General features: G+C 34.0%; 1 protein-coding gene and 1 pseudogene across 1 annotated transcript; one reads left to right on the plus strand and one right to left on the minus strand.

The window, feature by feature from the left end:
• Positions 1–265: 265 nt before the first annotated feature.
• Positions 266–2,958, minus strand: LOC123216899 (transmembrane 9 superfamily member 12-like). The gene is given in 3 exon segments (XM_044637553.1): positions 266–833; positions 836–2,552; positions 2,824–2,958. Coding segments are annotated over 2 exon segments (1,956 nt in total). The 5' UTR covers positions 2,448–2,552; positions 2,824–2,958; the 3' UTR covers positions 266–489.
• Positions 2,959–5,167: 2,209 nt separating this feature from the next.
• LOC123216288 lies at positions 5,168–6,949 on the plus strand (annotated as a pseudogene).
• The last annotated feature ends 6,661 nt before the right edge of the window (positions 6,950–13,610 follow it).

Here is a 13,610-nt window from a genome sequence, read left to right on the forward strand (position 1 = left end):
AATCATGACGTAATATTAATTAAATACCATACTCAATGATGCTCCGTGAAGCCACACTACTACTACGTCACTGGCGTAACGAAATGGAGACGGTAATAGAATTCCCTAATCTCAATTCTTTTAAGCTGACGCTGTAGCACAACCATTCAGAGTACTTTCCAAGCCGGAATTAAACTGTGTTGATTAAGAAAATGGCCGTTCAACTGCGTCCCATGAATGATGAAATGAAACAAAATGCAATGATAAAAGACCAACCAATTACAAATTTGTAGAACAGCTAAAGTAAACTGAGATAGATGCGTAATTCAAATGTAGCTCAAAACTAGTTAAGTGAGAATGATAAAATGTCAATATCAAGACAGGATATAATGACCTCTAATTCTATCATGTCTTCTAACGATAAGCAAGAAAACTGTCTTCCCTCTTCTCTTTCTCTACGTACTGGAAGTCTTCTCCACTCAGTTGGTGACGATTCACAATAGTTAACAATTAATCAATCTTTACGGATGAGAACAGGTAATGGACAAAGTAGAAAGACATTAGGAAGCCAATGGTGCCGGTGGACAACATGATTGCAACTGCCATGATTAGTGAATAACCAAGATAAAGTATAGCAGACACTGGTCCACTCAGACTCTGCAGGTCAAACACCAAGTAATTGATCGAGTACAGGAACACATAGAGTGCAACCGAACCTGAAGCAAAGAATGCCTTCCACCACCACCGCCAATCCTCAACACAAAGATGCATATATGTAAGAACCACCGAAACTTCGGCACAAACAACAACCAGCAATAACAGAACTATCAACAAAAATCCAAACACATATAGAACCTTCCTAACCAGATGCTGGATAGAATAAAGAAAAGTTCAATGAACAGTGTTCCAAAAGGAAGAGTTCCTGCACCAAGAACCAGAAGCCATGATGGGTACTTGCGAGCAGGTATTTCTCTAGGGATCTGGTTGGTTCGTACAGGATACTGAATTGCCTCAGCCCTGGTCCCGAAGAACCCACCCAATAGAGTGAGCGGCACTGAAATACAGAACCAAAGGGACAGAAGCACAAAATAGAGGGAAATGGGAATAGCACCAGTACTCCTGCTGCCCCAAAGAACGAAGTTCAATACTGTTAGGATAACAAAGACAATTCCAGGAAAGAAGCAAGAAACAGACCAAGAAACCGATTTCCATCCTTCCGAACTTCCCTTAATGGTTCTCCACATACGTACAGCAACATAACCGGAAGCAATACCCAAGAAAAGATACAGAAATATCATCCCTGTCAACAACATTCCTCGCGAAGCAGGTGACATGAAACCAAGGGCCGCAAAAACAATAGTGACAACGCCCATCCCAGTAATCTGAACTCCATTTCCAACCATCACACAAAGAAGTTTTGAATGATCTGGTTCTCTGAATACATCACCCACCACAAGCTTCCAGCCAGAGAGTTCCTCATTCATCTGTGCTTGAGCTTCCTTGTCCAGTTCCTCATACCTTGTCAAATCCCTTCTCACAGTCCTCAGGAATATGACAAACACTATACCAGCCAAGAAAAATATCACCATCAGTGAATTAAGGATTGAGAACCAGTGGACACGAGCACCTTCCATTTTCAAATAAGCATCCCACCGAGATGGCCATCTTATACTGCTCTTGACAAATTCAACCTCATATGTAAATGAAATTCTCTCTTGCTCCCTTATTATTTGAGACTTGTCAAGCTCTGAAGGGCACTTCACTGTTTTAATATTATCATACATGTGAAGTTTTGTCATGACTTCTGGATCATACTTAACACTGCAGGGTACAACCTCAAAACCAACAATCTCATATCCAGATGCCTTCTTATTATCAGCTTCTGAAATCACGCCCATACCTTCTTCACCAGTACCGATAATCTCAACCCCACTCCCTGCATACTCATGAACCAAAACAGTGAACTTGAGATGATTAATAATGTAATCATCATTACTATTTGCTGGAGTATACCCCACCGGGAACCCAGTCCACTGAATAGTAACCCCATTCTGCTTTGCATATCTCATCACAGGCAAATTGTCCAAAATCATATTCACTTGGTACAAATCCCGTGTTCTCTGTTTCAAGAGCTTAACCTCATGCTCACTCAATGGATTTGTAATGCAAAGAAAAACTGTCTCACTCACATTCATACGAAACCGATATGGAGAGTTATCAATCTGATCTCCCATAAGGAGTTCTCCAAGATTCTCCGCACTTTTCTTGACCCCACCAAGTGGTTTACAATAAGGCAAACTATAATAACTATATGGAAGCTCAGTCTCAATGGAAGTCAATGAATTAACTTTGGCATATATAGACTCCCCATTTGAGTATGTGTGCATATAACTTCCGGGCAAATAAAAGCCATTGCAAACTTGCAAGAACAACAGCACAAAGAGAAAAGAACAATTTATTGCGGGCATTTTCTTCTCCGGTTTTAGTGACAAAAATACCCGCTTAAATCAACCAAATAATCCAAAGCCTCTATTTCTCTCAAACTAACTGAAGATGCGCATTCAACACCAAATCTACATCCAACAAACTTAATCTAGTCAGCCTCTCATCATCGCCTATTCAAGAAAAACGACTAAAACAGCAGATTATACTCTACAAAACATGCATAGATCCACAAACCGATATGTCGTATTTTAATCAGATCAAATTAAGTCACATGCAAACAACATATATTAAAATTTACAAGCTAACAACAAGTAGATCAAGGTTCAAGCTTAACGAAAAGAAATGACGAAAACAATCAAAGCTGACACAAGTAATACGAGTGAAGTGATAGAAGCGTACCTGAAGCAGATCTGGAGAGATGAATTTGGGGCGGGCAGAGATCTGGGCGGTATCCGAATGCGTGAAAAGTAAGCAGAGGGTGTAGTGACTTATTGACCGGAAAGGTAATAAAATAAATAAATAAATAAAACGAAAGAAATGCATTATTATGTTGTGAGTTAGAGATGGATTTCGCAAATGTTATCGTATGGGCCGGCCTTTCTTGGGCCGGTACCCAACAACCGTAATGGGTTTAAACGCGTAAGGTTGACCTTAATGATTTTAATTTTAATGGTCAAAATTTTTTTTTTTATCAGATTGGATAATATATATATTATAAGGGTAATACAAACAAAATATATCTCTTTCTCAAATTAAAAATTTATTAATTACATCTTATCTTTAATTAAAAAAATAAAAATTCTAATTAGTAATAATACTGTTTTAAATAACCCAAAACAGCGTTGTTATGGAATCTTTCCCAAATAAAAGCTTATCTTTACTTTTACCTATAATCAAAATCAGCAATCAATGAAAATCATCCGCCTTATTAATTTTTTTCAGATATTCAAATAGAGAAAATATAAAAATATAACAAATAAAAAATAGCAAGGTAGGACTCATGAACTCATGCACCCGTGTAGTTTTATCCCCTTTTTGTAAAGTCACTTGATGCAAGTGGGAAAAAGAAGTCATCATCGGTCAAATTCAGGCTTAATTTTATCTTGCCTTTTCCCAATAACTGACATAAACAGTCAATGAAAATCGTTTATCTTATAATTTCTTTTCACAAATTCATGTGGAGTAGAGACAATATGATAATTTATAATAACAAAGAAAGAAAGAAAATAACAACAATTAAAAATTGCAACGATGGTTCATGTCATATTAGTTCTTTGGCAGAAAATGAATCCATGTAGGTTTTTCGCTTTTGTAAAGTCGTGGGATGCAAGCAAGAAAAAAGAAGTCACTGTGAATATAACCTTTTTTTTGTTTTTTTTGAAGCAAAGTCACATAACTTAAAACCTAGTTTAGGCTTGGTCTTGCACTGATGAAGTCGTGCTACCAAGCTATCTATACCTTGGGTTAACCTTGCATTGGCCATTTTTGGTGTGTAGGGGAAGTAGGTTTTCTTTGGTGAAAATATAGAGGCTGCATTAGGCACGAATTAGTTGAAGGGGATGTGTAGTATGAGGGTTGGTGTGTGGTGGAGTAATGCTTGTCACAAGGGGTTGCAGGGGTGATGTGATATGGATAGGATTAGAGATGGATTTAATCCAAATTGAGATTAAACAAATGTTTGTTTGAATTTATCTCAAATTATAAACAGGTCAAGTTGAAATCGACAAACCTAATTTTCTAATTACAACTTGGCTAGAATTGATTATAATTCTTCCAGATTTAAAAAATTCTTTCGGAGACTTCCGATTCTTAGCCAAAGATGAATCCAAATCTTCACCTTTCACTCTTCCCTTATCATCCTCGTTTTCGCTACAACCTCAATAATAACTAATTTCAACATCTTTCACTGTTTTGGACCCTTTTGATGAAGAATCTCAATGGCTCTATCACTTTCATTTCCTGCTTAAATATTGCCGTCCTTGACTTTCTAAATTCTTTTTCGGTTTTTAATTGAAAAACTTAAAAACCATGTTACACAATTATTAAGAATAGTTCCTCTTATATATTGCCCTTATTGAAATTGAATTCTAGCTCCACCGTTGATAATCAACTCTACACTACTTCAACCACCAACTTCACATTCATAGCCAATCTGTTGAACTCGAGTCACCAGGATTCGATAACAGTATCCTTGCAAACTCTTTTTGAAGAAGAAACATTCCATTCCTAACTTGCTTCTTTCCATACACTAATTTAGCTACAAGAGGAGAAGATATCCCGTATGATTAAGTAAATGTTTGTGCACTATTTTCCACCCAAATCTTCTGTATCTTAAACTCTTAACTATTGTTGACAAACATTAATATTCTGGAAATCCAGCTAGTAATGTTTTCTAGGGTTAGCCGCTTGATGCAATTTAAGTTATGACAACATAAATGACAGGTGGCTGTGTAGTGACGATCTTGCATACGTTATTTAGTCATATTCTAGAATTGTAGAAAATGGGATAATTTGTCTGGTTCTAATCAGCTTACCCCTACCATCAAATTTGGATGGTGATTTGTCGAGTTCAGACTTCTCCTAACTCCTTTCAGCCAATCTGGAAGGATAAGAAATAAATGAGAGAAAGGTGCGGGACTGACAGGTAACCGCCGACTCCCATTGCCATTATGGCAGCGTGATTAATGGGATGTCTGTTCAAGCCTTTGACCTCAATTATAAGTACCACCACCAGACTTTCAGAAGCTGTAATTTCCGCGTAGGAAACCCCACCTAAGCCAAATTAATCTTACGAGCTATGTCTCTTCAGCTTTTAACTTCAGTTCTCCTTTTCGGTGTCACATTGCTTGTCTTCCTTCTCATCATCAAAACCAGAAGCGCCAAATCCAAAGGATCATCATCTCCTTCTACCGATATTATCCCTAGATCTTACCCATTAGTGGGGTCCTTTTTCTCCGTTTTGGCGAACCGAAACCGTTTAATCCAGTGGTCTACTTCTATTCTCCAAAACACTCCCACTGAAACATTTGCTTTGCCCAAGGTACTGGGCACCGTCACTTACTGGACTGCCAATCCCGCCAATGTTCAGCATATTCTCAAAACTAACTTCTACAACTACCCAAAAGGCCCGGAATTTCGAACTACTCTCTTCGACTTTCTTGGCAATGGTGTCTTCAATATTGACGGCGACCAATGGAAGTTCCAAAGACAAGTTTCGAGCTACGAATTCAACACCAAATCTCTCCGTAAATTTGTTGAAACGTTGTTGAAACTGAGCTCTCTGATCGACTTATTCCAATCCTAGAGAGGGCTGCTGCCAACAAGGACGTCCTTAATTTTCAAGATGTTCTTCAAAGGTTTGCGTTTGATAATATATGCAAGATTGCTTTCGGATACGATCCTCAGTACCTGTTGCCGTCATTTCCAGAAGCTAAGATTGCACGAGCTTTTGACGAAGGTGTTAGGATAAGCAGCGAAAGATTCCACGTCTTTTTACCAGTAATCTGGAAGATAAAAAGGTTTCTCAATATCGGTTCTGAAAAGCGTCTAAAAATTGCGACTTCTGAGGTTCAGAAATTTTCTAGGAACATCATAAAAGAAAAGAAACAACTGAAAGAAGATTCATCGCCTGATTCCATGGATCTTTTGTCGCGATTCTTGAGCGCCGGCCAATACGACGACAAATTCGTTAGTGACATAATCATCAGCTTTATGCTCGCCGGCCGTGACACCACATCAGCGGCTTTAACATGGTATTTCTGGCTAATGTCAAAACACCCAGAAGCTGAAAAACAAATCCTCAATGAAACAAAAGAAAAATCAGATGCACTAGTTTATGAAGATATCAAAGACATGCTATACACTCATGCATCACTCTGCGAGAGCATGAGACTCTATCCACCGATACCAGCGGACACCAAGTTAGCAGAGAACGACGACGTATTGCCAGACGGGACCTTAGTGAAGAAGGGATTGCAAGTGACGTACGTTCCCTATGCAATGGGGAGAATGGAGAAGCTCTGGGGAGCAGATTGGGCAGAGTTCAAGCCAGAAAGGTGGTTGAAGAGAGAGGAAGATGGGAAATGGAGTTTTGAGGGAAGAGACCCATACACGTATCCGGTGTTTCAAGCGGGGCCGAGGATTTGTTTAGGGAAAGAGATGGCATTTTTGCAAATGAAGAGGGTTGTGGCTGGGGTTCTTAAGAGGTTTAAGGTGGTGCCTGCAATGAAGGAGGGTACTGAGCCGGAGTTTGTTGCACATCTAACGGCTAAGATGAAAGGTGGCTTCCCGGTTAGGATTGTGGAGAGGAGGGCTGAGTGAGTCTGACTGATATAAATAGGGACTTTTGAAACATTAATGTGGCAATAAAGATTTGGGAGATGTAATTTTAAGTTTAAATTTGTAGGCAGATTACTATTATTGTATGACTATGATATGAAGAAATTTTCTCTCCTTTCCTTCTGTCAAAATATCTCAAATTCGCAAAACTCTTTTTTTTTTTTAAATTTTATAAGAGGAGAATCTGCCCACCTCGTTAGACATCCACGTGAGAGCATACTAATTAGATTTATAATTATTTTTCGATTTCAAATTGGTCAACTCAAAGTTTTCAGTCCCAAATTATTGAATTTAGATTTTTCATATGAGTGATTATACTAGTCAAATTCTAATATTTCAAATGAAAGTTTTAGAATCTTGATGTACTTGTTGCATCTTTGTCTTTTATATATCTTTTTATAATATCAAATGTTGTTACTTTGGAGATCTCACTCCATAATTATAAAATCGAAATTTTGAGTTAAATAAGAGATTATTTATTGTTAGGTTTCTAGTATTGAAAATCTTAATTATTACATGCACATCTAAAATAAAACGTATTTTACTAGTATAACTTATGTTAATATAATTTTGTAATCTAAATATGAATGGTGTCTTTAAAAATATTGCTAAGGCAGAAAGATTGTTTTTCATTCAAGATTTGTCTTATGAAAATTTTCACTCTAACTTTGAAAATGAAACTCTCATATTATATATAATTTTGTCCTTGATTTTAGCTGTTTAAAAAGGGTAATGGTAATCATAAAAAATAAAAAAGTATCCAACACCTATTTTGATTTTTTTAATTAGAAAAAAAATAAATACGAGAAAAGTAGAAAAATAGAATACTACCTTATCGTCCCACCCTCTTGTTCCTTGGTACCCAACAAATCCATTACACACGTGTCATAGGACACATAAAAAAACATATCCTAAACATCTCCCAAGTAAGGATCATAATAGAGAGAGGTGGGGTTGAATACCTTATTGCTTGTCATTATCTTTGTAAGAGATATTGATACTCATTATAGGTTATCTTTATTACAGAAATGATAAAAATTCTTCGTCCCCTATCTATAGGAAAAAATTCTTTTTCCATCCCCGTACTTAAAAAAAAAACTTCTTTTGTACCTTTAAATATAATATAAACATATTAAACAACAAAATTAACTAAAACTAAAATCAATCCACTATTTCAAATGCTATAAATAATATATATTAACCACATTAATTTACACAATTAAAAACATAACTAAAATTGAAAAACATAAATAATTTAAAACTATAAATATATCTTAGCATTTTAAACAAATATACTAAAATAAAAGGGGCAGCAATGGGGTAGGTTAAGGAGGAGACATTTGTATCCTTGTTTTCAGCTCATCCCTGATTGCAAGAATATTTCGTCTGTGTCCCTTTGTCGTTCCTCAGTTCTATTGAGAAATCATCTCCCCTTTGGGGTAGGGGTAGGCTGAGGATCATAAATTTAAATTGAAATTGTTATCTTTACTCTCAAACGAAATGTCCCAGCAAGTCCTCTTTATACATATGTCAATAAGATTTTATGTTAGTAACTCCAAACATATTATGTTTAAACAATACAATTAAAATACAAATGTATTATAAAATAACAATACCCATTTTAAGATGGAGAGCAAGGAAACCTTCAATATGATGGGTAGAAACAGGTAAAAAAAAAAAAATTTGAACAAATTAAAATTGAAAATTGAGACCTATGTAACATATATTTCCTTACAATAGGTACGTCTCATTCACTTGAGTGCATAAGAAACTAAACAAAGTCAGTTTCCTATAATATAAAGATGGAAAAAGAGACTCCACTCTAATGAACTGAGTCAATCGTAATATCTATCAAAAGAAAACTTAAAGCTTAAAGAGAAACTATTGGAGAATAAAAGAAATTGAGAGCTCAAATTTTTATTTTGTGTAAAAATGTGAGGAAGACCTCTTTTTTATACTTCTCCAAGGGGGGACAATATATTAAATTTCACATTGAATTTCACCATTATTATTCCGCCTTTTAACTTTTTAATCTTTATCCTAGTTAATTTTCGTTTCATTTTTCCTAACACAAGAATTGGGTATTCATTTAACCATGCGATGCCTCAAATTCCTATGACATCTCTAACCACATTGTCGAGAGCTCTTGATCCAAACTTAGCTTTTATCTTATTTTCAAGACAAAAATCATGAGTTAATACTAAAAAATACTTTGATAATTAATCATAATAAAACAAAATCGGATATATCTTTAACTCTTTTCTTCTTTGAACCATTAGAGAATTAAAAAAAAAAAAATCCTTGAAGCCAAAACATGTGCAACGATCGCACATGTTCTTTGTATGACTGTTCATCGCGTATCATTGGTTCTGCACTAATCAAAGAATGATCATGCATGTTTTATATACAACCATTCGCACGTGCTCATAATCCTAAGTCTAGCTAATGCACCACTGTTTCTAATCTTGGAATGATCATTCCTATGTGTCTGGAACGATAAAACCGAATCCATACATCAAAGAAAACAATCTCCTAGTTACTTTTCTCTGCTTGACAGATTCACTATCAAAACTTGTCTCTTCTACCGCCGCAAATCACCTCCGCTAGTCAGAAAATGTAGTATCAGTTTTTTGGGCGAATATCAAGCATAATGAAAAGTAGCGATTTGTGCCTTACGTGCCGCTTTGTCAATAATATCTTTTTTCGTCAAAATCCCTTAACGTACTGCACAAATACGTCATCTCGCTAATTTTCGAAGACGCTTCTTTTCTTGAAAGATAAATTTTTATATTCTTATTATATACCAAACATTGGTGAGCTCAGTATTGTTACAAAATTAGTATAGATGAGATTTTTATAAATTGAAGTACAACATATCTGCTGTCAAAACGCGGCTAAAAAAGTGTTTGTTATTTCTAAAAGGAAAAACATGAAAAGGCAAAGAAAACAACGAAGCTAGAACCAAAATGCACCGCGCATAATTGATTTTTTATAATAGATCGGATTAATTGACTTTGTAATGGCCAATAATTTCAATGTTTGATGATATTTATGGATAAGCTAGGACGATGGCGTAATCTCAGAATGAAAAAATGCTAATGCAATTATTTTATGGGATATTGAATTTTTTACCATTTTTTTTAAACCATGTATACATATATACTACTAATTTCAAAATTTAAACAAAAATACTACAACAATAATCTATTTTTTCAAAATACCTCTATTAATGAAACTCATACAGAAAGAAATAAGTAATATCTCTCTTTTTCCTTAACTTTCCAATAAGAGAAGAAATCTTTTCAATATAAAAAAGAAAATTCTTTAATAGAGAAAACACCTGTGATTGAACAATAAAACTCATGAGAGAAAATCATTATAAAAAATATTTAACTTAGACACAAGGGAGAAAGAGACGAAAATTGTCAAATTTCTTTAGAGAATTCACATGTGAAATATAATATTGTTGTAATTTTATATTGTTAGATTGTTTAATATTGTGATTTTATATTGTTGTATTATTTGATGTTGTTATAATGTTATATTGAGAGTTAAAAAATACGAAAATTTAATTCTAGATAAAAACCAGACAAAGAATAGGTTGGGGAAAACCAGAGGTTGGGCAGCAACACCAACCCTTGGTGTCTGGTTTTTATCCAAAACTAAATTTTTATATTTTTAACTATCAATATAACATTAAACAATATTATAACAACATTAAACAATACAACAACATAAAATCAGAACATTAAAATATATAAACAACATGAAATCACAAAAATATTATATTTTATATGAAATCATAAATATGAATCTATTTTACATTATTTGATTTTCAATTGTTAAAAAGAAGACACAAAACATAAGGGCTTGAATAAAGACTGACTTGAATTTGAATGATTTTGTTATGAAATTTTTGTAAAAATGTGAATTTTCTAAAGAAATTTGACAATTTTATCTCTTTCTCCCTTGTGTTTATATGAAACCTTTATAATGACTAGTGATTATTTTCTCTAAATTTCTTTCATGACTTTTATTGTTTAATCACATGTATTTGCTTCAATTATTTTCAGAGTTGCAGAGCTTTTTTCCTTTGTTGGAAAGATGATGAAAAAGAGAAAATTCTCTGTATAGGTAATGTCAATGGGGGCATTTCAGGAAAAGAAAATATTATTGTGATATTTTTATCAAGTAAATGAGTTGTGTGGTATATCTTTATGTACCATTAAAAAAAAGCTAAAATATTCAATATCCTTAAATTATATAGGTAAATTTGAAAGCCACTTTCAGCACCTGCATTCACACATGTAGATCATATTACATAAGAAGTCAGCATTAAGATATCTGGGCTTATGCCTGTACGTGACTTGAATGGCCTTCTTTCCATCCTTCTTGCCCACAACTCTGTAAGCGAGAGCCCACTCAATTTCTTATTAATTACCAAAGGAGGTTACTGTTGCTGTTATTATGAATATGGTCAAATATCTAGGTCATTAATTTTGCGAAGTTTGGTTAATAATATACGTGATTGTAAGTTATGGCAATAACAGAATTATATAGACTTCAAATTAATATTACAGGGAAGAGCTTATGGCCGAGCTGCTTGGTGCAAATGGGGAGGTTGCTGCTGCTCAGATACAGAAAGGGAAGGCAAATGTTGACGCAGTTGTTATACTGGAGGGATCTCCAACGACTCAGGACTGGTGCGATAAAGTTGGGGTATGGGTGGACAGTAATGGGAAGGTAACTCAAGTTCCTACTATTGGTTGAACAATTATTAATTAATGTCATCTGGTTCATCTTCGTATGTAATGTTATGTACTGCTCTTTCCTGAAGTGAGAACCTAACACGAGGATCTCCACTCAACTCAATGAAAGACAAAGTCGTAAAAGTCCATCAACAGTGTTAGTTGAAGTTAATAAATAGTACCACCTGCTATATCTCCTATTAAGTGCTTCCATGTTTATTTCAAATATGTAAATAAATAGATTAACAGATAAATAAAATTTGTCATTTGAAGAAATACTTGAATAATAGATTTGTCAAATGAAAGTGGTCTAAACTTTTTAATGTAGACTATAAATAGTCATAAAAGCAATATGAATAAAATATTCTAGAGTGTGATATAAGAGAAAAGAGATGCCTTCCAATAAAAAAGAGAAGCACATAGGCCGGCAATGCCGCAAGTAATGTTGCCTTGTCCTTTTCTCAAGACAAAGAGGGGTACAATATATCATGGGTTCCCGGTGTGCTCAAAGATGATTGCATTTCTTTTTTTATTGCATTCAATGAAACCCTAAATTATTACAAATTTACAAACACCTCTGATTCTTTATGGTTATTAATTACTTCAAGACCCCGATTGACTAGAAAATAAAAGTTTCAGGCTTGTTCGTCTCGGAAATAAAATATTTGTTCCTTTGGATAGCACAAGTAAGAGATGGCCGACAATTTTTGGTTAATTATTCGTTGATTAGGTATTTGTTGAGCCCATTAAAAGGTATAATTAAAAAGAAGGTCAAAAGACTCATTACACATCCGTTTAGTCTATTCAAAAATTTTTATCCATTAATTTTGAAAATTTTAAATACCCACTTATTATCCAATTCTCTTAATGTACTGTATTAATTTAATTTTAAATTATTTATTTATACTTTTTAAAGCATGAATGTATATATACACATAAAATCTAAATACATACATATGACACATTAAAAAAGAGATTTAATATATAAAAATAAATTAGATTTTTAAAAATAAATAAATAAAATTATTGATCAAATAATTATTTTTGAACTTTGTTTAGATTATTTATTTGTAGTTTAAAAATCTGATCTATTTTTATATATTCAATCTCTTCTTTAATTTTCACGCGTGTGTATATATATATATATATATTAAAAAAGGTAAATTAATTAATTATAATTAATTTAAGAAAAAATACTAATAAAATTAATGATATATGGATATTTGTATTTTTTAAATTTATTAGATGGGAATTTGTTAACTGCTGAAATTTAAAAAGAATTATGTCTTTCGGCCTAAAAAGCGCTAGATAAAAATTAAGGACAACTTTTAAAGCCCACTTTAGGCCCGAATTAACGCGTGCAAATCATGTTATTGAATAATGAAGTTGTATATAACTGATATTATTTCAGATAATGCAGAAAAAAAAAAAAAAACTCAGCTTGTACGTACCACATACGAAAGAATGAATTCTACTAGAAGCTAATTAAAAACAAATAATTTTCTTTCTCTATAAAGAGAGCTGCGGATGAAGTTATTGCTCTTTCAAGTCTTGGCTAAAGCTTAGTTCTCCAAGATTATTTAAATTTTGGTGAAATCGTCAAGAAGTCCATTGATTTAAACCATTGTTTCATTCTTTATACAACAATTAAATTTAGCCTGAAAATTGTCTTTACGACTACTAGAGTGATGCTCCTCGTCCTGTTGATTCTTGCCGCCAAGCCTGTTGCAACAATTAGGGCCTCAAAAGGAGAGGAAGTGCTGGGCGAAAAGAACTCCGTATCCATTCCACAAGAAAAAGGTCCTGTTCCGCCAGTTGCTTCTTCTCCATGCACTTATATTAATGGGGGCAGTAGCGGGGGCAACTGCAAGACTAAAGGATGAACTTGCGTAGGTTGTGTGGTGCAATTACCCTCGTGTGACATATGTATAATATTAGTGCTTGTGAGTATAAGTGTCAACCAAATTAAGAATAAGGTTGAGATATATGTTTCTCATGTAGTTTTATGGTCCATATGAAACTAGGGTTTATGTATAAGAGTATTTATGCTGCAATAAGAGTATTTATCCTATAATTATTCTTTTGTTTCGTCAAGCTTTG

This window comes from Mangifera indica, chromosome 5, assembly GCF_011075055.1.
Source record: "Mangifera indica cultivar Alphonso chromosome 5, CATAS_Mindica_2.1, whole genome shotgun sequence".
NCBI classification, from domain to species: domain Eukaryota; kingdom Viridiplantae; phylum Streptophyta; class Magnoliopsida; order Sapindales; family Anacardiaceae; genus Mangifera; species Mangifera indica.